General features: G+C 42.1%; 1 protein-coding gene across 2 annotated transcripts in view; it reads right to left on the bottom strand.

Annotated features, from left to right (window-relative positions):
• The window catches only part of TEC (tec protein tyrosine kinase), a 105,597-nt gene that overhangs the window by 66,440 nt on the left and 14,304 nt on the right, over nt 1-24,853 (bottom strand). For both annotated transcript variants that reach the window (XM_004579115.2, XM_058670133.1), the window contains exon 2: nt 6,282-6,467. In XM_004579115.2, the coding sequence (XP_004579172.1) occupies nt 6,282-6,419 (138 nt within the window). In that variant the 5' untranslated portion in view covers nt 6,420-6,467. The remainder of the gene's footprint in view (nt 1-6,281; nt 6,468-24,853) is intronic.

Genomic DNA, 24,853 nt, shown 5'->3' with positions numbered 1-24,853 from the left:
CAAAGTTTATGTCACTTCAAGTAGAATGATCACTGTTAGCACAGAAACAACGTGACAGTAACTGCAGTTACAATGTTTTCAGAAATGTTAGCTTGATCCTAAGAAGCTCTAGCTTTTTTTAAATATTTATTTATTTTTATTGCAAAGTTAGATATACACAGAGGAGAAGAGCAGAGAGGAAGATCTTTCGTCCGATGATTCACTACCCAAGTGACCACAATGGTCAGTGCTGTGCCGATCCAAAGCCAGGAGCCTCTTCCTGGTTGTAGATAAGGACACAAGTACTTCAGCCACCATTCATTGCTTCCCAGGAAAATTAACAGGTGGCTAGACTGTAAGTGGGGTAGTAAGAACTTGAATTGACACTCTGATATACCATAGGTTAAGCCATGGCTTTGGATGCTCTCATTGTATATCAGAGTGTCAGTTCAAGTTCTTACTACCCCACTTAGAGTCCAGCCATCTGGGCATAGTACTGTGCCAAAATGCCCACCCCAGCTGCAGCTGTTAAATATCTCTGACAGCTGGCTAGATGAAACATGGCAATCCAAAATACAACCAGGTGAGCAGTCATCCACCTAAGAGAAAGGGATCTGGACAGGCAGAAAGGATGAAGAAAGCTTGATTTGAATGTGTCATTTTGAACGGGCCATAAACTGCCTAAATTAAACACTGTTTCTGAGTACATCTGTAAGTATTATCTCCCAATGAAAACAGCAATGGAATCACTGGAGTTAGTAAATGGATTGCCTGGGGCGGGCAAGCATTGTCCATTTTTCAATAGAAGAAAAGGTAGAGGAGAAAGGAATTTGCTGTGGCCCTGCCTCTCTGCTTACACTGGAATATCACCTGCCCAGGGCCTGGGATTCACATCCCTGGCTCACCCAGTTCTCATGAGTGGAGACTGGGATTGAATTGCATCACCAGCTCTCCTGAGTCTCTCGTTAAGAGAAAACACATGGAGAAACTTGTCAGCCTCCATAGTCCCAAGAGTCAATTCATCATACATCTCCTTTCCTATATGCACACATATGTCTGGGTACACACTATTACAGTAAGAACTACACAATAGGCTGGTGCCATGATGCAATGGGTTAAACTGTCACCTATGACACCAGCATAACACACTGGAGAGCTGGTTTGAGTCCCAGCTGCACTGTTTCCCATCCAATACCCTGCAAATATGCCTGGGAAAACAGAAGAGGAAGGTCCAACGAATTGAGCATCTGACAGAACTGGATAGAGCTCCTGGAATTTGGCTTTGGCCTGACTCAGTCACTACAGCCATCTGGGCAGTGAATCAGTAAACTGAAGATTCCCCTAAAACCAAACAAAGTCAACTGATAGGAGAGTTAACCCTTCTCTGCTTTAATTCTTACATAAAAGAAGTAACCTGAAACAATGCCATGTTAACTGTTACTTCCCTATTGTTATGCTCACTGTCCGCCTCCCAACAGGAATTAACAGATTCCTGTTCTTGATTTGTTCTTTGATTCCTGCTTTCTTCAGCTCTTCTCTGCCTATAAAACCAACTTCTGCTCAGACCATCAGAACATTTATTCTGTTTTATGGACACAAAATATAGGCATATATGTAAATCATATGGCAATATCATACATATTTACTATTGACTCAGTTTCTCTGGCAAACCCTGGCTAATACAACAGGATTATATGGTGGAAATGGCGATGAAAAAAGCAGCTGGGTATAAAAAAAAAAGGAAATATATATATATATGAATGTAATTGTAAATTACATATAGAATAGAGAACATTATTTTACAAAATCCAAGTAGATACTGATCGGTTTAGGACAAAAACCCTGTCTAGTGTTCATTTTCTTCAATCACACGGAAAATTCAAAAAATTTGTACTTAAAAGAAACAAAAATGTCTTCTAAAGTTTTAATGTTACACTGTTTCTGTATTGTGGGCAACACTAACAGACTGTTGTTCCAGTTTTCCCAAGTATCCAGATCGTTTTAAAGATATATGGGTTTTAAACAGCCCTGCCATTTTTCACAGGCGTTTGTAATTTCTTGGATGGTGTGTGTTGTGCAAGTTGTTAACCTTTCTCAGCCTCAGTTCCTCATTTTGAAATTAAGTCTAGTTAAACTTACTGCAGTATTGTTTTCAGAAATAAAGGAAATTATGGCTAAAGTATTCAACGGAGTGACTGTAGGCACACAGGACATAGCAAGTTGTATCATCTTTACTACTAATGGGCCAGAGAGAGCTAACACAGCAGGCCTGATACCACTAGCCTTAGTGAGGCCTGCATGACAGGTTAGCCCAGGACTGGCAGCAGACAACCCGGACTTTGGAAGCACCCCTCTCATCCGTAATACTGGTCAGAGTGGCTCACTTCGCTATAACTACATAAAGCTTGTGGTTTATGCTGGGCACTTGCTTTCATTCTGGAATCAGAACCTGTGTACACAGCTCAGGGCATCTACAAAAACCCGGGCACTGAGCCATTACTAACCCCCTTGGCAAACAACATTTTACTTTGTGTCGCAGCAACTCAGTGTTGAGTTGCAATTATGCCTCTCCACTGTGACTCCACTGAAATGAGACTCTAGGGAGCTTATACCTGGCCCCACACACCTTTCTCCTTTGTTGATTTTGCTTTGTGTCCTTTGCTTTGCATCCCGTGAGTTGTCCAGAGAATCGCTGAACCAGAAGGTGGCTTTGGGGGATTCCTGACCCAAGTTTCCCCACTCCTTCGACTTCATAAATGATTAAGCATTTTCGATATTTGAGCAGTATTACTGACAACCATCTATACTTAAGTCCAATTATAGACATTGCTAATTTCCTTTTTTCATTTATTTTCTTCGGAGGCAAAGAACAGAGAGTGGCAAAGACAGAGAGAAACCACTGATTCATTTTGTGAAATGCTTACAACAGCCAGCAACACAATACAGGTCTCTCATGCAGGTGGAGGAATCCAAATACTCAAACCATCACCACTGCCTTCCAACAGCTGCATTAGCAGGGAGCTGGAGTCAGGAGCCAAAGCCTGGTCTCAAACCCAGGCTAAAACACTCAAAAGCTCCTGATTTCTTAGCTATTATTAATTGCAAACCCATATATTACCTAAATTTTTTTATTCAAAATAGAAATCACCCTATTCCTTGTTTTCGCACCATTATTTAGTAGGTCATCATACTGCTTAAACTCCTATCTGCTCCCCTAACCTCCCCTCAAAATCTCATGAAACCTCCACACTGAAAGAGACATCAGGTTGTCTGACCCATGTGTCATTTTGCTCCCTGACTAGAAAGCTGCATCACTTAAGAAATTTCCAGTGTCTTCTGTTGTATGCTATTATGGGTTACAATCATACGACAGTGGCTGCACTGTGGTTGAGCACGTTAAACTGAGTCCAGGCTGCTCCACTTCTGACCTAGCTCCCTGCTAATACACATGGAAAAGGCAACAGAGGATGGCCAAGTGTTTGGGCCACCACACTCACATGGAAGACACAGAGGAGGCTCCAGGCTCCTGTTTCTGTCTTTTCTTTCTCTTTCTCTTCCTCTCAAATAATAATAACAACAATAATAAATAAGGTATAGCCCCTCACAGCAGTGGGGATAGAGGCAGGAACTTAGTGAATGGTACTAAGTGTCTGGGCCTGATGTCACAGTCCCCTCCTCCCTACAAACAAGGTGTAATCAGACAGGAAGTGTTAAAAGTAGAGATTTTAACAGTTTGTCATTCCAGATTCGCCTGTGCTAAAGCTTCTCTGAGGTGAAGAAATGAATCAGGATCTGAAGGGAGAGGGTGGGGGACAGTCCATGCTCCCCTTCACTCCGCATCAGCTAGCTCACTCAGGGCACACTGACTCTGTAGACGCCCTCCCTCACTACAGTGGCCTCTGGGTCTGGGGATTCCACCAACCTTGGGCTTAAAATAAACCTTTTAATAAAAACTACTTATATTGAATATTCAGACATCTTTTCTTATCATTATTCCTTAAACAATACAAGATCACAACTGCTTACACAGCATTTATATTGTTATTAGGTATACTAAACAATCCAGAACTGATTGAAAATACACAAGAAGATGTCCATGGGTGACATCAAAATTCTGTATCAAGCCAGGTGCGGTGGCCTAGTGGCTAAAGGCCTCACCTTGCATTGCTGAGATTCCTAAAGAGCACTAGTTCCTATCCCCGGCAGCTCCACTTCCCATCCAGCTCCCTGCTTGTGGCCTGGGAAAGCAGTTGAGGATGGCCTAAAGCCTTGGGACCCTACATCCAAGTGGGGGAACCCAGAAGAAGCTCCTGGCTCCTGGTTTCAGATCAGCTTCAACTCCGATCATTATGGCCACTTGGGGAACCAGCGGATGGAAGATCTTTCCCTCTCTCTCCTTCTTTCTGAAAATTTGACTTTCCAATAAAAACAAATAAATCTTTTAAAAAAATTCTGTATCATTTTACTTAAGGCACTTGGGTATCCCAAGATTTTGGTATTCACAGAAAGTCCTGGATATAGAAAAATGGCTAGATACTTATCATCTTCAAAATGAGTCAACAATTGAACTCATTTTTAACAGTATAAGCATATACATTTTTTTAAAAAGATTTATTTATTTTTGGGCCTGGCGGTATGGCCTAGCAGCTAAAGTCCTTTCCTTGAACGTGCAGGGATCCCATATGGGCACCGGTTCTAATCCCGGCAGCTCCACTTCCCATCCAGCTCCCTGCTGTGGCCTGGGAAAGCAGGAGAGGACGGCCCAAAGCCTTGGGATCCTGCACCCGTGTGGGAGACCTGGAAAGAAGTTCCTGGTTCCCAGCTTCGGATCGGCGCAGCACCAGCCATTGCGGTCACTTGGGGAGTGAATCATCGGACGGAAGATCTTCCTTTCTGTCTCTCCTCCCTTCTGTATATCTGACTTTAAGTACATAGTTTTAAACAAATAGATTTCTGTGGCTTTCTTTGCTGCTAAAGTACATTTTATCACTCTCACTATAATATTTCTCTCATTTCTTAGATTTATTACATTAAATCTAAGTTATAATAAATTATTAATATACAACAAATTATAATCTGTCTCAGATTCTTAAATAATTCCTATTTATAACAACTGTTATCTGAAATCCTCTTGGATCTATGAAGTTTTCTAGACTTAGCAAATTAAATGTGTTATATACTTATGTAGTTAGCCATACATAATTAAACACACTAATATTTCTGTAAAAAGATGCACCAATATTCACACTGAACAGGATAAAGAAAAAAATAGCTTTGTGTGAGGTCAGATTTTACCACTAAAAGTTTTGGAGTTTCAGTTCAGGCATGCTAGAGATTTAGTCTGTCGTCCTAAATTAAGTGAACCCAAAGAACTGCAGGCCCCAGTGACAAAGTCAAAGCCCATCCCTCAGAAGCAGTGCCATTCTGTCTGAATTGGGGAAACTAAGCCACTGGGAAATCAGTAGGATTGAAAGGCAGAAGCAAAACAAACAAAAAACAAGCAAAATCAACTTCTGAGGAAGGCACTCTAGGGGAAAAAGGAGAATTAAAACCAAACATCAGGCTCACCAACTATCCACTGTAACCATCTACACCACAGCTGTGGTCCACCACTGGCAACTGGTTTATAGCCACTCCTGGAAACAACTCAAGAATGTCTCCAGCAGGGGGTAGCAAGGCAGGACTAGAAAATAGCACACCCAACCAGACAGGAACAAAAAGCAGGCCAGAGATGGTCACACCTTCACGCACCTAATCCAGTGGGGGAAGCAGCCATGAAAACTGACAAGCCAGGAGATGGCTGAGCGCGCCCCTCCCTGCACCTCAGGTTCAAAGACCTGGTTTGGTGGCTTCTAATTACACAAGAAGTTGAAAAAAGTCTGCTTTAGGCCAACTTCAACAAAGTGTTGGGTGTACCCAATCACTTAATAACGAAGAGACACTCAAAGCAAAGGACACAGACAGTTCATACAGGCTAAGGAAGACTTGATACACAGCACAGTGAGTTATGGAAAAGATACACCATACACCTGACGAATTACCTACGATTCTAAAACTGACAGATGACTTTATGTTCTAATTGTTCAATAGAATGATGTAAGATAAATACCTATACATACTAAATCCCTCATTAACCTATCTATCCATAACCCAAACTTCATCTTTCAACTCCAAATGACAACACATCATTTCCTTAATGTCATTAACCCAAAGTTTATTCTACAAGACAAAGAGGAGGAGGGCACGATCAGAAAGGAGAATCAACCCAGAAAGCACAATGGGAAGCTGTGACTGTCTCCTACCTCTGCTCGACCTTCATAGTAGGTTAACATTGACTTTGTAAGGACAAAAAGCCTCTCTTTGTAGTTCAGGGGTGATGTCTTCTTTTTCTGCTGCGACCTTTTAATAAGAATTTCTTCTAGAATAGTGTTAAAACTCATCTCGGTCTTCTGGTCACTCTTTCTCCTGCCATTGAAGATCCCAGTATTCTAAAGTATGAAAAAAGAAAAAGGTTAAAATACGACATTTAAATTTGTCAAGGCTGTTGCCATTCAAAGTTACCAAATTAAGCTTTACTCTCAGCTAGAGCCAATCAGTGTTGTTCTCTGTGCCTGCATCGAAAACACCCAGGCACAAAAGTTCAATCTCTCCTTCCCCAGGCACCATCCTGCTCCTCCACAGCGAGTCATTTCATAAGAAAATCTAGTCAAGGCTTCCCGTGATATGATTCATACCTCCCAAGATCCCTTCACTTTCTGGCACATTCTTCTGCTATATAATTGCACCAAATGAATATCTCAGATAACAAAGAACACCATGCCACCCGCATGGCTGGTTTATGCTAGCATTTGAGTTGCTCCATGATCTCTGAACACAAAACAGATGATCACATAGGCACAATAGTCCCTTGAACAAAATGAGTAACCCACAGTGGTGAAAATGATTCACATGATTTCCATCAAGCATCCTAATCACCAGAGCCACAGTGATGTTCACTTGTCCCTGGCTTCTAAATCACAAGCGAAAATGAAACCCATCCAATCCCAGCTATCTCAACACAGCCTGAGTCCCAGCTGGATGAGAAGATCCTCAGGAGCATAAAGCTTGTATTACTGATTAAATGGCATTAAAATAAACACATTCTTCTTTTTCTGAAAAAGATTTATTTATTTTATTGGAAAGGCAGATGTACAGAGAGGTGGAGAGACAGAGAGGAAGATCTTCCGTCCAATGATTCATTCCCCAAGTGGTCGCAACGGCTGGTGCTGCGCCGATCCAAAGCCAGGAAGAGCCAGGAACTTCTTCTGGGTCTCCCACATGGGTTCTGGGTCTCCCATATGGGTGCAAGGTCCCAAGGCTTTGGGCCGTCCTTGACTGCTTTCCCAGGCCACAAGCAGGGAGCCGGATGGGAAGTGGAGCTGCCGGGATTAGAACCGGTGCCCATATGGGATCCTGGCGCATTCAAGGTGAGGACTTTAATCATTACGCTATCGTGCCAGGCCCAAAGACACTTTTCAAATGCTTAAGGCTTTAAATGTCTTAACTCCTATTAAACCTTTTACACACACACACACCAACACTTGAGGATGTATCCCACAAAATAAATAACAGGAAGACGCAAAAACAGGATCTAGGAAGCAAAAGTTCCAAAACTGCAGAGAGATAAGATTTCCCAAGGACAGTAAAGGAAAATCTAAGACAAGTGACACAGAGCCACAGGCTCAGAGAACATCTGGTCCAAACAGAATCAAGTTGGAAGATTCTTGGAAACAATTTTTGTAGGCTAAACTGAATGTATAAAGAGCAGATTACAATAAATTATAAATTATAAAAACTTAGCCAACTTCTAAAAACAGAATAATTTTGGGGAAAACAAAACATGGTGTCAAAAAGGAAAAAAGCGTACTATTATATGTCACAGAGTCCAGCTATAAATAACACCTGCTGCATCATAATAAGGTTAACAATAATGATCTAACTAGTAAAACAAATATTTGGGGGGTAAAAACAGGAAGTGTGCTTCTGTGTGGGTGTGTAAGCACACGGGAAGGCAGCTGTATCTTTGGTTACAGAAGCAGTAAGGGTAGGTAGAGGAAGTCAATAGATAGCACCTAAAATTGAGAGAGAGAGAGAGAGAGAGATGTAATAATATACGCATACTACTTTTAAGCTGTCAGAAAACAAAATTATAACCAATTGACTTGTAGATCTAGTAGGTTTGTATTGATTTTCAAGTAAGGAGTAGCCTCCATTCTGTTTAGTAAAACAAGGGTTCTTACCCAGCAATGGCAGGATCAGAGGTTATAGGAACAACTTTTTCACAGAGGTTAAAACTGGGGGTACTTCCAGATGACACTGACTCAGGATGAATGGAATCCCCTATATTCATGACAAGCTGATATGCCTTGGGCCTCTACCTATCTCCTTTCATTTCAGTTGGGTCATACAACACTGAGCATGTGTGTCTTCAAAGTACTCTGTCAACAATGCTACTAAACAGCATGATAGGGCAAAAGTGAGAATCAGAAAAGTACTGGAGGTTAGCAATGTAAAGGTATATATTCTTTACTCTCCTACTCTAACTCTATTAAAACCATAAAACACAAAAGCCAGAAGAAGATAAGGCTGTCTTAAATGAAACAGAGAGAGCCTTCAGCCCTCAACTACAAACTATGAAATACCCATCTGACAAGGAAGGAGAAATCAAGATATGGAGGAGGCTGAAGGGTATACTGTTCCAAAAGTGCAAAAAATAATCAATATCCTGAAAGGCCAATCCAGTGAATATTATTAATTCTCTGCCTATGCCTGTGGTGCCGACATTCCATTCGGAAGCTGGTTCTGGTCCTAGCTGTTCCACTTCTGATCTAGCTCCCTGGTAATGGTCTGAGAAAATGATGGAGGATCATCTGAAGCTTTGGTCCCATATACCCACATGGGAGATCCAGAAAAGGCTCCTGGCCCTGAGCTTCAGACCTTCGCAGCTCTAGTCACAGCAGCCATTTAGGGACTGAACTAGCAAATGGAAGATATCTCTTGTCCTTCCCTGTCTGCCTGTGTCAATGTGCCTTTAAAATAAAATACATCTTTTAAAAATACAGAAACAAATAAATAGGCAGACCAGAGAAAAAGCAGGGATTATTCACAGAAAATTATCTTTAACAGGAAAAATTATTAAAATCATTGTGCATATCATAATGAAATTGACTATCTGAAAGTTACTTTTTTTTAAAAGATTTGTTTATTTCCATTACCAAGTCAGATATACACAGAGGAGAGAGAGAGAGGAAGATCTTCCATCCAATGGTTCACTCCCCAAGTGAGCACAACAGCCGGTGCTGCGCCGATCCGAAGCCGGGAACCTGGAACCTCTTCCAGGTCTCCCACACGGGTGCAGGAACCTAAGGCTTTGGGCCGTCCTCGGCTGCTTTCCCAGGCCACAAGCAGGGAGCTGGATGGGAAGTGGAGCTGCCTGGATTAGAACCGGCGCCCATATGGGATCCCAGTGCGTTCAAGTTGAGGACTTTAGCCGCTAGGCCACGCCGCCGGGTCCAAAAGTTACTTTTTTAAAAATAAAGAAATAATGGGCCCAGTGTGGTAGTCCAGCCACTAAAGCCCTCGCCTTGAAAGAGCCAGGATCCCAAATGGGTGCCGGTTCTAATCCCGGCAGCTCCACTTCCCATCCAGCTCCCTGCTTGTGACCTGGGAAAGCAGTGGAGGACAGCCTAAAACCTTGAAACCTTGCACCCATATGGAAGAAGTTCCTGGTTCCTGGCTTCAGATCAGTGCAGCACTAACCATTGTGCTCACTTGGGGAGTGAATCATCGGACAGAAGATCCTCCTCTCTGTCTCTCCTCCTCTCTGTATATCTGACTTTGTGATTAAAAATTAAAATAAATCTTAACAAAATTAAAAATGAAGAAATGGTATTATATGCTTAGAACAAAGGTTAATTTCTTCATTGGAACATATTGCCTTATTACATGGAATCATGAGCTTATGATATTATGCATGCTTACAACTTTGAGAAACTGAGCTTATTCTAGTCTAGACTACCCGAAAAAAAGCCAGGTTCAGCAAAATTATGCTTCAATGCTATAAAATGATAAATATTATAATGAAAATAGACACGAGACAGCTGAACAGTAATTTATAGCCATTTTAAGATGTATAGAACCCGGTTGTATATAAACTAAAATTGAAATGTCAATGAAGTAGTCACAGGATGTGGTTAAGAACTTGCATTTTTTTTTAGCATATTGGTTACTCAATACTATGTCAATTAATTACACAACGTTATAAATTGTTGCTGATGTTATGTTGGGGCTTTTAATTGATCGGGATGATACTCTGCCGGCTCTACCTTCATATCAGAGAAGGTCTCCCTAACAAGCCGTTGAACTTATCTGGACAATAAGATGCTGGACTCTATGCTTGGTATATGCTTGCAATGAAAGAATCTCAACTGAACTTGAACTGTGGTTATGCAACAGGGTGAAGGAATCCACCATGGGGGGAGGGTTTGTGGAGGGGTGGAGGGAATCCCAGTACCTATAAAACTGTGTCACATAATGCAATGGAATTAATAATAAAAAAAAGAAATACATAGAACCTAATCAAAAAAAAAAAGAAATTGAGCTTATTAAATATCATGCTTTTAGGGAAATACAAATAAAAACCATGCTGAGGTTCCACCTGACTCCAGTGAGAATGGCCTACATTCAGAAATCTATTAACACCTACTGGCATGGATGAGGCAGAAAGGTATCTTACTCCACTGCTGGTAGGAGTGTAGGCTAGTACAACCTCTATGGAAGCCAGTGTGAAGAGTACTAAGAGAACTGAAAACTGACCTGCTGTTTGACCCAGTTATCCCACTCCTCAGAATATATGCAAAGGAAGTGAAATCTGAATATGAAAAAGTGACCTGCAACACTGTATTTATACCAGCACAATCAACAATAGTGAGGACATGGAAACAACCCAGATGCCTGTCAAAAGAGGAATGGCTAAAAAACTGCAGTGTAACACTCCAGTTTCTCCTCAGAGCAAATAAATTTTTCGCCTTTTACTAAAGAAACTGTGGTACATCTACTCTATGAAATACTGCTCCGCTATTATGAAGAATGAAATTCTACCAGGTGCAACAAAATGATCTCAATTATAGACCAGCATGCTCAGTGAAATAAGTCAATCCCAAAAGGATAAATATCATATGTTCCCTTTGATATGAAACAACCTTCATGCAAAATACAAGATCAAGAGATGTATAGGTGAACATGTATATACATATATTCGTCTAGAGGAACTGTATAAATGGAGGAACATATACCTTGAAGTGAAGATATATTGCGTCATGCATCTCTCCTTCTGAATAAATGTTGGACTCCCAATGAAACTGTTCAATATATCTTAACAATTAGATGTTGGACTTCCTACCATTGTGCATATCTACAAGGCATGATACACTTAAATAGAATGATAGACTCGTGACTGCTGTTGAAAGACTATACTGTACTATTGTTATAAAATAGGGGAAATCAGTGTGATGAGGGGTGCTACGGAGGGTGGAAGGGGAAATCCCTGAGCCTAAGGAAGTTTATCATTAAAAAAAAATTTAATGTACTTTGTGGCAGATGGTTTTTGGTCCCCTTTCACAACCACCACACACACACACACACACACACACACACACACACATTCTCCCTTTCTTCCTGGATATATGAGCTAGAGAGTACATTTTTCAGCCTTCTATGCAGCTAGCTGTGACTATTTGACTAAATTAAGTCCAAAAGAGTATGTGCACAAATGATACTTATTTCTTCTGGGCTAATTTCTACTAAAAGTCAACCTATTTCCAGAATCAGCATTGTGGTGTAGTGCGTAAAGCCATCACCTGCAACACCATCATCCAATAGGGCACCAGTTCAAGTCCCAGCTGTTCCAATTCCAATCCTGCTCCCTTTTCATTGCCTGGGGAAGTCAGTGGAAGATGACCCAAGTGCCCAAACTGCTGCCACCCACATGGGAGACCCAGAATAAACTCCTGGCTATGTCTGGTCTAGTCATGGCCATTGTGGTCATCTGAGCAATAACCACTAGATGGTCTGTCTTTCTCTCTTTTTCTCTCTCTTTTTCTCTGTGTGTGTGTGCATCTGGCTCCCTCTCTCTCTTTCTCTCTCTTTGACTTTCAAATAAATAAATAAATCTTAGTTTAAAAATTAAAAAAATAGCAATAAAATCAAGTTACTTTCCATGGCTTAGCTCATTCCCTATTTTTCCACCAGCTTAAAAGTATGGAAGGCAGACTCAACTTGCATAGGCACACAAGACATGACCAGGGTGAGGTTAAGGGTGGAGGGGAATGAAACTTGGTCCTTCAGGGATCCACATAGCAGGACTGTCCCAGTAGCTATCCAACTCACAAGAGAGAAATATACTTCTATTTTAATTTAGAAATTACATGATTTCCTCATTAAGTGGCTTGATCTTTACTATGAGAGACTTACTTGTAAAATCTGATAAAGCATTCTAATACTTTCCTATTCTTTTTATTTTTTTTCTTCTAGTGTTTTTTAAAAGTATGACCTTCCTCAGAATGGCGCCGAAATTTTCTATTATAAATGAAGGAAGCAAAAAAATAGCATGTATTTTTCTCAGAATAAATATTAAAATTAATGTTTGATTCACCCTCTAAGAACTAACACTTATTACATAAATGATGCTAAAGATAAATAAGCATTTTTTTACTTTCTTTCTTAAGGAAAAAAACCTGAATCCTACTGTTTCCTATACTGGTAATTATGAAATTTAAGTAGAACCATTTAAAATGGCAATATTCTGGCACAAGCTCTCCTTAAATGAGGCTATTTCTGATATAAAATTAATGCTGCCTTTCGTCTTTTAACAATAACAAGCAGGACAAAACAGGAACAGCAAGTTTCTCAAGTGGGCAAAGTGATTTTTCAGCTCCTTTGACCAGAAGAAAAACACAAGAGTAAAGAAAAGTAACTTGAAGCAATGATTATAAAAAGTCTAAGAGAAGCAAATACCAACGTGTGTTTCTTGGCTACTGTATTCTAACTAGTTTTCAGTAAGAAACATTCATCTGTGTCCATATGTTCTTTTCATATTGTTTAAAACAGAAAAGGAATCCCAGTTATCATCATATTCATGTTTTTTTTTTAACAAATGAGAACATTTCTTTACAAAACGTGTCAAGAACAAAAACAGCAGAGATTGAAACAGGAAGAAGGGAGAGATATTTAAAGTCCTAAGAGATGTCTCAATCAGCTGGAGTGTATACAACAACTGCAGCAACTCAAATACTAACTGGACATTGATGACATTAAGGTTTGTTAACATGACGTGTTTGATGGGGCCACTGTTGCCTGCAACAACAGCAACAGTTCAAGTCCCAGCTGCTCCACTTCTGATCAGTCTCCCTGCTAATGTACCAGGGAAACACCAAAAGACAGCTGAAGCGCTACGGCTCAAGCCATCCCCCTGGGAAACTCAGATTGAGTTCCCGGCTCCTGCTTTCGCCTGGTCCAGTGCCAGATGATGTAGCCATTTGGGGAGTAAACCAGAAAACAGATCTATCTATCTCTGTAGGTATCTCTTCCTCTCAGTGTAAATCTGCCATTCAAATAAATATTAAGATAGTTTCAGGGACTCAGAACAGTAGCCTACTGGCTAAAGTCCTCATCTTGCATGCACCAGGATCCCATACAGGCACTGGTTCATATCCTGGCAGCTTCACTTCCCATTCCAGCTCCCTGCTTGTGGCCTGGGAAAGCAGTTGAGGACGGCCCAAAGCTTTGGGACCCTGCACCCGTGTGGGAGACCTGGAAGAGGTTCCTGGTTCCCAGCTTCGGATTGGCACAGCACCGGCCGTTGCACTCACTTGGGGAGTGAACCATCGGACGGAAGATCTTCCTCTCTGTCTCTCCTCCCTTCTGTATATTTTTGTAATAAAAATAAATAAATCTTTTTTAAAAATGTAAACTATATTGAAAAAGAACATTAAGGGAACAGGCTTCCAGCTTAGTGCTTAAGCTAGCGCCACTGCACAATGGAACACCTGGGTTTGAAACTCAGCTTTGGCCCCTGACTCCAGCTTCCTGTCAACACAGTCCTGGGAGGCAAGGGTGATGACTCAAGTACTTCTTGAGTACTTCCTGCCATCCACATGAAAGATCTGCATGGCGTTGGCCTAACCCCAGCCATGGCAGGCATTTAGGAAGTGAATCAGCAGATGAAAGCACACTTATTTGCTGGCTCGGACGTGCTCGCTCGCTCTCTGCCTTCCAACCTTTTTTTTTTTTTTTTAAGATTTATTTTTATTACAAAGTCAGATATACAGAGAGAGGAGGAGAGACAGAGAGGAAGATCTTCCGTCCGATGATTCACTCCCCAAGTGAGCCGCAACGGGCCGGTGCTGCACCGATCCGAAGCCGGAAACCAGGAACCTCTTCCAGGTCTCCCACACGGGTGCAGGGTCCCAATGCACTGGGCCATCCTCTCCTGCTTTCCCAGGCCACAAGCAGGGAGCTGGAATGGGAAGTGGAGCTGCCGGGATTAGAACCGGCGCCCATATGGGATCCCTGCACGTTCAAGGCAAGGACTTTAGCCGCTAGGCCATGCCGCTGGGCCCTGCCTTCCAACCTTTTTAAATGTCACAGTTATAAGCCACACTCTAACTACTATTCAGATAATGTCCAGACACATTTTCATATGCCCTACTCACGACATAGTAAATTACATGCTTCACTGCTCTTTTCTCTATCCGTTATTGTCATAACTGGGCCAGTATTCAAAGACACAAAATCACTGCAAGTTCACTGACATCCCTTCCAATAAGAGTGTGGTCTATATTTCCTCACCATGATTCTGAGTGGGCTTGTGGCTCCTTCAACTAAAACAGTACAACAGAAGTGATACTAGCGACCTTAGAGTCCAGGTCATAGAAGGCCAACCAGCTCTGCTCTGTTCCCGTAGGTTATTAATAACTAAGTTCCTCTGGTTATTTGGACAGTTTCTCTTGGAAGTAGTAGGAACTGGTATTTTAGCCTGGTTAAGACCCCCACAGCCAGATCACATTGCCTCTGAGTCTAGGCTTGGCTCCAACTTCCTGATCCAGACCCTGGATTACAGTGGTGACAGTTCAAGCAATTGGGTTTCTGCCTCCAATGAGGGAGACCTGGACTGAGTTCTCGGCTTCTGGTCTGGCCCCAGCCTAGTCCTGGCCTAAATAACCCCAGCCACTGCAGGCAAGAATTTTCTGCCTTTCTCACCCCCTCTGCCACTTTCTCAGTCTCTCTGTCTCTCAAATTGCAAAAAAAAGGGGGGAGGGAGGAGAGACACAGCAATCTATTCTGTGTAAAAGAGGTATATACGTACAGACTACCTTGAAATTATTTAATACCCCTTAAGAATCATGCACCACTTCAATAGTGAACCAATGCAGGAACAAAATTTCGACATATGTCTAGAGATATGTCAATATGAATAAAAGTTGATGCTCACATTCTGAGCTTAACAGTTACTGCCTTATAAAAGGCACATGAAAAGCTTGGCACTGAGGCATAGGACACTGAGCTGCTGCTTACAGTATCAGCATCCCATCTGGGCACTGGTTCAGGGACCTGCTGCTCTGGATCAGATCCAGTTCCCTGTTAATGTGCCTGTGACAGCAGGGGAGGATGGCCCAAGAGCTTGGCCCACTGTATCCACATGGGAGACCTGGAAGCAGCTCCTGGATCCTAGCTTCAGCCTGCTGTGGCCTATCTGGAGAATGATCTAGTGGGCAGAAGATCTCCTTATCTCTCCTTCTCTCTCTGTAATTCTGCCTTTCAAATAAATAAATTATTAAAAAAAAAAAAACTAGGGCTGGAGTGGTGGTCATCAGGTTAATCCTCTATCCTATGGTGCCAGCATCCCATATGGGTGCCAGTCATGTCCTGGCTGCTCCACCTCCCATCCAGCTTCCTGCTGATAGCCTGGAAAGGCAATGGAGAATGGCTGGAATCCTTGGGCTCCTGCACCCACATGGGAGAATCAAGAGGAGCTCCTGAATCCTGACTTTGGATTGGCTCAGCTCCGGCCATTTGAGGAGAGAGTCAACAGACAGAATATCCTGTGTCTCTCCTTGCCTCTGTAAAAATCTGCCTTTTAAACAAAAATAAGTAAATTTTTTTTAAAAAAGCCTATTTTTTCAAGTCTTTTTTTCTTCTTTCAAGTGAAAAACAGAAAAAAAGTGGCATGATCTGGTACCCAGAACACACACTACCTAAGACACCTTAGGTGTTCAAAAACAATTTTCTGTATGAATTAATAATTTTACTTTATGCAAGCCTTGTTGGTACTGACTTGAGAAGTCAAACATCAAACATTCCAGAGCATGCACGTCATGTTGGGAATGCACTTCACCAGCTTCAGTTTCTCTTGCTGTCACTGGACAGACAAGGGGGAAGCCTCCTACTTCAAAAGAACACCCATTTGCACTTTACACCAGCAGTCTCAGAATCATAAACTAACAGATTGTCTTTTTTCAGCAAGAAGCTGCTGAAGGCCAATCTTGCCCAATATAGGAGCCTCCTTTTCCTGGGGGGAGGGGAGGGGTGGAAGATCACCACTTACTAACCCACAAGAGGCCCAGGAAGAAATGTATCAAATGATGCAGTTTTAACTAAACTCTCACCTCCCTCAATTGACAAGTTGTTGTCTACCACCATTCTAATTTCCTGGTAAGATAAAAATGGACCTCGTGGTCCAGAGAAATTTCTCCTGGCTTATATAAGTGGGAGCAAAACTCACAGACTCTGAGGGTCTTCTGATATCAACCATGAGATGAGTGGACTGAAGCTGATCTTTAACGCTATCTTTAATACTAGAACTTAAGTTATTCTGTGCAGCTTGCTACCCTAGAAACTGCTTATCCCCATGTGATGACACCTACAAATACAGAAAATCAACCATGCAGAAGGTGACCCTGATAAATATATCTTTCAATATACTTACAACCCAAAACTTAGGAACCAGCATTGTGGCATAAAGCTTCTGCCTGCAGTGCCAGCATCCCATATGGCTCATGTCCCAGCTGTTCCACTCCGTAGGCAGTAGCCTGGGAAAAGCAGCAGAAGCTGGCCTGAGTACTTGGATGCCTGGAAAAGAGCTCAGGTTCCTGGTTTCAGGCTGGATCAGCACTAGCTGTTTTGACCATTAGGAGATTGGAGAGAGAGAGAGAGAGAGAGTGAGTGAGTCTGTGGGTAATTCTTTCAAATAAATAAATATGTGTAAAATGCTTAATATGTATTTTGATAACATGGGAGAAGGGAGAAGCAAATATTACCCTAAATGTTTTTCCTTATGTCACTTTCCATCATTTTAATTTAGCAATTAGGTTATGATTCTACTATGCACTCTGAAATGCTTTTTGCAATTGTGTGTTAAATTTTGAGCTTCTCAAACTCCAGGGAATAATGAACAAACTTTCAAAAGATTGATGGGAAAATGAAGTAAAGAGTAAGTATAGGTGGGGAAAAGGCCTTTTAAATCTATACAAAATTTTTTTACATAATGTTCATTTTTCACAGTTTTTGGAGATCTCTCATACTCATGATTTCAAATTATGTTGCATCACAATAAATAAATATATCTTCTATTTTTTATTTTTTATTTACCTGAAAGGCAGAGTTCACAGAGAAGGAGGGAGAGATAGAAAGACCTTCCATCCATTTGTTACACTCCAAATGTCCAATTGGGGCTGGGTCAAGCCAAAGCCAGGAGTCAGACACTCCATCCTGGTCTCCCATGTGGGTCACAGGGACCAAGTACCTGGGCCATCTTTTGCTGCTTTTCTCAGGGAAATTAGTAAGGAGCCAGATCAGACGTGGAATAGTCAGGAGTCAAACCCACACTCATGAGATGCTGGTGTGAAGGTGGCAACTTAACTGACTGTACCACACCCCAGCCCCTTCGCTAATTTTAAAATACTCAAATACTTCATTGAATAATAATTCCTTAAGATTAGATCCATGTCAATTTATCAAAACGAAAACATTCTCTAATACTAATCCAAAAAGAAATTAGCTTATGGGATCATGAAAGATGGTAGAAAATATTATACTATATCATCAATGGAAGTTTGGATGGAAACTGTAAAAATATTCTACTTCTTATATTAATATTTACCAATAACTGAGTAAATAAAGTTCTGGCAAATTCATTTTTATGTGGGCTAAGCTAGGTAGCTACTACTTTCACCAGTTGGCCCAAGAATTGGGAATATAATAGAGACAGAGGTAAACAGGTAACATAATCCTTGGTCTATACCTATTAAATATTATTATCACAATCTCTTTTGAAAATTATTAAACTTTAGAGTTCTCCTTCCATATAGGACAGAAATGGAAATATCACGTAAATAATAATATTCTCACAGGGACAGGCACTGCAGCTCACAAAAATATAAACTTCTGCCTGTGCTGCCAGCATCCCATATCAGAGCACCATTTCAAGTGCTGGCTACCCTGTTTCTGATCCAGAAAATAGTGAGAGATGGTTCATGTGCTGAGTCCCCACCACTCATGTGGGAGACCAGGATAGAGTTCCTGGCTCCTGGCTTCAGTATGGCTCAGCCCTGACCATCCTTGCCACTTGGGCAGTGAACCAGCAAACGAAAGATCTCTCTTTCTCTGACTCTCCCTCTCTTAGTCACTCTGCCTTTCAAAAAATAAAAATAAATCTTAAATATATACATATACACACATAATACAATTTAAACAACATATGTATAAAAATTTTTCAAGGGTCTATACGTACCTTCCCAACACACTAAGTTCCTCAGTGTACCCAGCTGATTGTGCCAGAGGAACAGAAAATGCCAACTGTCCCACATGGCTTCACACTGAAAGCACTGATGTTCTACCTTCTCTGTTCAAACTCTGCTTCTTGACTCCAGGATCTTTTTGCTACACTGCATTTATCTGTCTCAGATGGTTAAATATAAGCAGGATCCCGATGGGTATTCTTTCAATGTTACTTCTACCAAATCAAGAAGTTCTAAAGACTCAATGGTGATGGGGTGGTGTTCTGTTCACAGAATGAATTATACAAGTAGACACTATTGCTTTAAATTAGCAAAAGAGCAAAATAGATTCATGGCAATTGTGCAAAAATGTTCCAAGGCTGTCAATATGCTCCAAAAACCACAAGAACAGAAACATACTCTGTGTGCCCACTGCTCAATCCTTATCTCCTAAAACAGTTTTTCCACATACTGGGCAATTATTAAATGCCTGATAAATGCCTCCTTACTCAGAGATGAGATCCCACCTGGATTTAGGTTTTACCAAAGTGAAGAGGCAGGAAGATGAACTGGAAAGGAGAAAAAACATATTGGTTCTGAGAAGCAAGTCTTGAACCAAAGAAAGCATTTCACTGGATTACCACTGGAAACAACCTAGAATGGAAGTTTGGCTCTGCTCCTTAAAGACATACACACAAGCACATTACTCAACCCTCTCAATTTGCTCCCTAATTTATGTAACACAACCATCACCACTACTTCATAGAACTGATGGAATACTACATGGAATACTTTGCATGTTACGTTGATTGCAGTACTCAATGTCAGTGACAATGAGAGTAGGTGTGAGGCTGCCTAAACCAGGTTTATTGTACTGATTATACTGTCATGCCCTGCAGTATCTCACTCAAGCTGCTTAGTCTCCTCATAGCTTGTCAATTTCAGGCATTTCAAATTGTGTCTTCTAATAAAAAAAAAAAAATGGAATGATCCTAGAACTTAAGAGTGAGAAGAGCTGGGTTGTGGTTCCAGTTCTGCCACCTACTCACTAGGTGACCTTGAATGAGTCACCAACTTCCCAGACCTGAAAATTATCTTGTTATCAGCTCTGTCCATGCCCAAGGCAGGAGGTGCAAGAAACACCGTGAGAAAAGGTGGAGGTATAGACGTAAGAGACAGGCAATCCAATCACTCCACACCATTCTGGTCTAGAGGACAAAAGAAACATCCACATCCCTGAACAAAGCTTCCACAATTGTGTTTTTTTACAGCACTAGAACCTGTGAAATAACATGTGCTCATAACAGATTATAAGCACAGTAACACCGGTGAGCTATACCCTCTGCAGTAGACACAGACACCAGCAGCATGTCCAAAAAATATGGCATGTGCTTACTGCATGCTTGCTAAATAAATAAATGCATGAACAAATATATTTGAGAAAGTTCAAGTTACATAGCACCAAAATGGCTTCCTGTGTGCATTTCTAGAAGTCTTTAGTATGAGAATAGGCTCTGTGAATCACACACAATGTATTTCCCAACCTCATGTGATCTTAGAATTCATTTTATTTCCTTTGAACCCTATGTACAACACCTAAAGTTGCAGTATTCTGTAAAACAGAGTTTGAAAAAAAATCTTACGCTTTTAAAATTTTTATTATCACAAAATAAGCAAGCTTTCTTATAATTTATTCATAAAGCAATCAGAAATTTGAGTACTTTGATTCATATCTATTACGTAGCCATTGTCTCCCGGCATTCTACCTCATTCAATCTCTCACCATCAGACAAAACCTCACTTGCCTGTCTCCTAAGCAGCATGCATCCTACCCTCAATCCTCTGGTCCTCATCCTGCTCCCTCATAACCAGTTTGTCCAGCAGATCATCTCTTCTTCCACTATCTCTTCCCTCTACAATCCTTTGTCTAATTATGAACTGCTATCTGAAAAAAATATTTATTTCAGAAGCAGAGAGAAATAGAGCTCCCATTTACTAGTTCACTCCCCAAATACCCTCACCGCGTAAGGTTAGGCCGGAGCTGAAGCCTGCAGCCGCAGGTCTCCCATCCGGGTGACAGCAACCCAGCTACTTGAGCCTTCACCTCTGCCCCCCAAGGTTTACATTATCAAGCAGCTAGAATCAGGAACATGATATGGGATTTAGCTAGCTCAGCCATCAAGGCAAACACAAGCCCTTGAACTTTGTTACCTGTTTTAATTTCTCCCTCTCCCTGCTACCATCACTCCAACAAAGCTTCCTTGTTCTGTACAATATCATCCCCCATCTCTCCCTTTTATGATGCAGACTGTGTTCTCTTGCATTCTTCCCCTTGGATCCTCCTTAGCTCACTCCTTAACCTTAACTGAACATAACCCTATTCAATCCAACACGGGTCCCCTCTGCCTTTCCTATCGCCTGTTTCCCAATGCTAGGTCAAGAGAAGAGCACATTACTCCTTTTCCTATCTCCATGCTTTTGCCAACATGGTTCTCTCTGCTTGACATGGGTTCTCTCTTTATCCACTTGTTGAAATCCTATTCATTTTTCAAAGCTGTGATTCTGGTAATCTCTTTTACGAAGTTGCCTTTATTGGGCCCAGCACAATGGCTCAGTGGCTAAATCCTCCCCTTACATGTGCCAGGATCTGCATGCCAGGATCTGATATACGCACCAGTTCATGTCCCGGCTGCACCACTTCCCATCCAGCTCCCTGCTTGTGGACTCGGAAAGAGGTAGAGGACAGCCTATAGACCCAGAGGAGACTCCTGGGCCTGGCTTTGGATCAACTAAGTTCTGGTCAATGTGGCCACTTCTGTCTATCTCTCCTTTTCTCTGTAATTTGTCTTTCCAATAACAATTAACAAATCTTTTTTTTTTTTTTACGTTGCCTTTATTTCCTACTCCCACCACAATTAACTACTCCCATGAATGATTCCTCAAGGCAACTACACAGTTAGTTACATGAACACAAAGATAGGAGAGTTAGGAGAGAGAGACATGAACCAGGTGAATCAACCAAGGAAGAATGACCAAGAGATTGGCTGCAAAAAGAGTGACCATAAGGATACTTGCATGAATAGCTTGAACCCTAAAGCAGAAAGGGTTTTTGCAAGAGAAGTGATGTCCTGGGTAAAGCAAAGGGGATCCAGCAGGAGGCCACAGCAGACAGGGCTGCCGAGAAAGGAGTGTTTTCACCCTGTGAGGAGGCCAGGGTGTGGGAGAGTTGATTCACAATGGAACAATGCTCTCAGAGTGCCACCGGAAAGATTTGGGAAGGAAGCCAGTAGTGGGATGGGAGTTCAGAATCACAGAGGGGGTTGAGAGTGCAGAGCAAGGCAGTTGATCAGAAAAGCTGAGATAACCAAGAATAAGAAGCAAGCCTGGCCTCAACTGACTGAAATCCCACGTGGCTACAGAGGCCAGATGAGTTCAGTGTTCAGCAGTCTTTGATCATCATTCAAAGGGTAGGTCAATGAGTAATTTTTCTAATGTTTATGAAGAACAGATTTCTCAAATGCTTTACTCACAGCACATTCCTGGTCCCACCCAGATCCATGTGTGTGGCCTATGCCATGGAGGCAGGCAGGAGGAGTAGCAGGGAGGAACTGGGTGTGGACCTCCTTTCTCTGAAGTAGGGGTCACAAAACAAAGAACGAGCTGAACAGAAGCAGTGTGTACAGGGACCAAAGGCCTACAGGCACCATTCAGGCACCAAGGGCCAAGAAGCAGCAGGCTCATCCAAAGCATAGACCGAGAACGGCTGACAGAGAACCAAAATACTCATTTTCTAGAAAGTCTGTGCATCAGGCCAGGTACTTTCAAAAGTAAATAACTATACTGAAGCAAAGAGAAAACAATGTAGTAGGGTTCACATAACCAAGAAGTGCCAGGATGCTCCAGCGATAATTAAAACCCAGCTATCAAATGATGCATCTGTAATCGTGCCATTGCACACTGCTGCTTCTCATGGCATGGTGGCCTCAGTCTCTCCCACTGCCAACAGCTTCCCCTCAGTACAGGGAGACAGTCACTGGGAGTTCCAGGTTACATCATTCTGGCAGCCAAAAAAAAAAAATCTCAGTGCCTCAGTTTGCTCATTGTATAATGGGAATCATCTAAAAGCACCTATCCCCCAGAGTCATATGTGAGGATTAAATGAAATAATGTACATCAATTCCAAGTCCAATGCTTGATACAATGAGTTCCATCAGTGGTAACTATTATTAGCAAAAATAATGACTATTAGTATTATTAGAGTATGAGTACCACTGAGGGTTTAGTTGTGACTCGGTGAAGGACACAGCCATGTCAGCTCTTACATAATCACCTGTGGGTCAAGGTTCTTTAAGGGCGATTAAGGACACAAGACAGAGCCCAGAGTCAAAGCTGAGATACCAATTTAAATCAGTAAACGTGACAGGCACCCACATGCACCAGCTCTAGAAACACAACTAGGAACTCTGCACGTGACTGGGACTCTTTGGCACTATTTCTGGGAGAGAAGAGGTTGGCAAAGGCTGTTCTTACACTTTCAGAGGGCACTAGGTTCCTGCTAGGCCGATCACAGAACAGTGTAATGAATCCAGCCTCTGGACTGCTTCAAGACACAGAAGGATCACAACTAATACCCACCTTATTCCCAAAATCATGCCTTAGCAAAAATTAGTGGAAAACATCTTTTCCTTTAACAACTTCACTTCCATCTTCCAAAAAACTGTTAGAGTAAATAAGCCAATAAAAATTGTGTAGCATATAACCTGTACAACTATATTTGGCACGGAAAAGAAGATGGGGATGAGTAATAGGCACGGAAAAGAAGATGGGGATGAGTCAAGAGGTGGAGGGCAGAGTCAGCGGTCCGAAGACCTTTGGGAAGAAAGAACACCTTTTGTGCAAAGGTGTGCTGCTCAACACAGAAGTCACTCACCACAAGTAATCACTGAGCACTTGAAATGGAGTTAGCGCAACTCAAGAGTTAACTTTTTTTTTAATCTATTTAATTTTTTTAAAATTTGAACTTAAGTGCCAGTGTGATGGCTTACTAGGTAAAGTCACCTAAAATGCCACCATCCCACGTGGGTGCCTGTTGGAGTTGTAGCTGCTCCACTTCTGATCCAGCTCCCTGCTAATGGCTTGGAAAGCAGCAAAGCATGACCCAAGTACTTGGGTCCCTGCACCCATGTGGGAGACCTGGAAGAAGCTCCTGGTTCCTGTCTTTAGCCTGGCACAGTCCTGCCCATTATGGCAATCTGGGAAAGAAACCAGCTGATGAAAGACTGACTCCCTCTCTCTCTCTCCCTCTCTCTCTCTCTCTCTCCCCCACCTTTTCTCTCTCTCTCTCTCTCTTTCTCTCTCTCTCTCTGTAACTTTGCATTTCAAATAAATAAATAAACCTTTAGGGAAAAGAATGTGAATTTGAAATCAAAACTGAAGCAATATAAAGCATTTTTCTGTTCATCAAAACTCTATTGTTTGCCCCTCTCTGATGGGCTGCAACTCCCACTGGTTAGCATGAGAACCAGGACTGGGGGGGGGGGGGGGGGCTGGCTAGACAGGAGGCAGCACCTGCCAGCATGTGTGTGGGCTCTACAGTGGTGTCGGCTGGGTTGAGCTAGGCTCCAATGCCCATTGATGTGTACAAGAGCTGAATGGTATGTGGGAAATGCTGCATTAGTCAGCTGCACATACCAGCATGCACAGAAACCAGGGCTGGGGGCAGGCCTAGTGGGAGTTACTGGGGGGTCACTCTGATTAGACTGCAGTTCCCGCAGATGCAAGAGGGGAGAGTATGTGGTGGGCTGCAGTATCCATTGCTTTGCATATGAGATGGGGCTGGGGACAGAATTGACCAAGTGACTGCAACCACCAGTGTGTGTGTAGGTTGATGTGGATGAGGGACTGAGCAGGACCCCACACTGGCTAACACACATAGGAATCAAGTTGGGGTCACCTCTGGTGAGGTTTCTGTGGGGACTCTCCCCTCTCAATTGGATTACTGGACTCTGAACTCCAGCCATAGTGAAAAATCACAGGATTTGTGGTGTGACCATGGAGTGCAT

This window comes from Ochotona princeps, chromosome 11 (assembly GCF_030435755.1).
Source record: "Ochotona princeps isolate mOchPri1 chromosome 11, mOchPri1.hap1, whole genome shotgun sequence".
Lineage (NCBI taxonomy): Eukaryota > Metazoa > Chordata > Mammalia > Lagomorpha > Ochotonidae > Ochotona > Ochotona princeps.
This window is presented reverse-complemented; position numbering and strand designations above follow the sequence as displayed.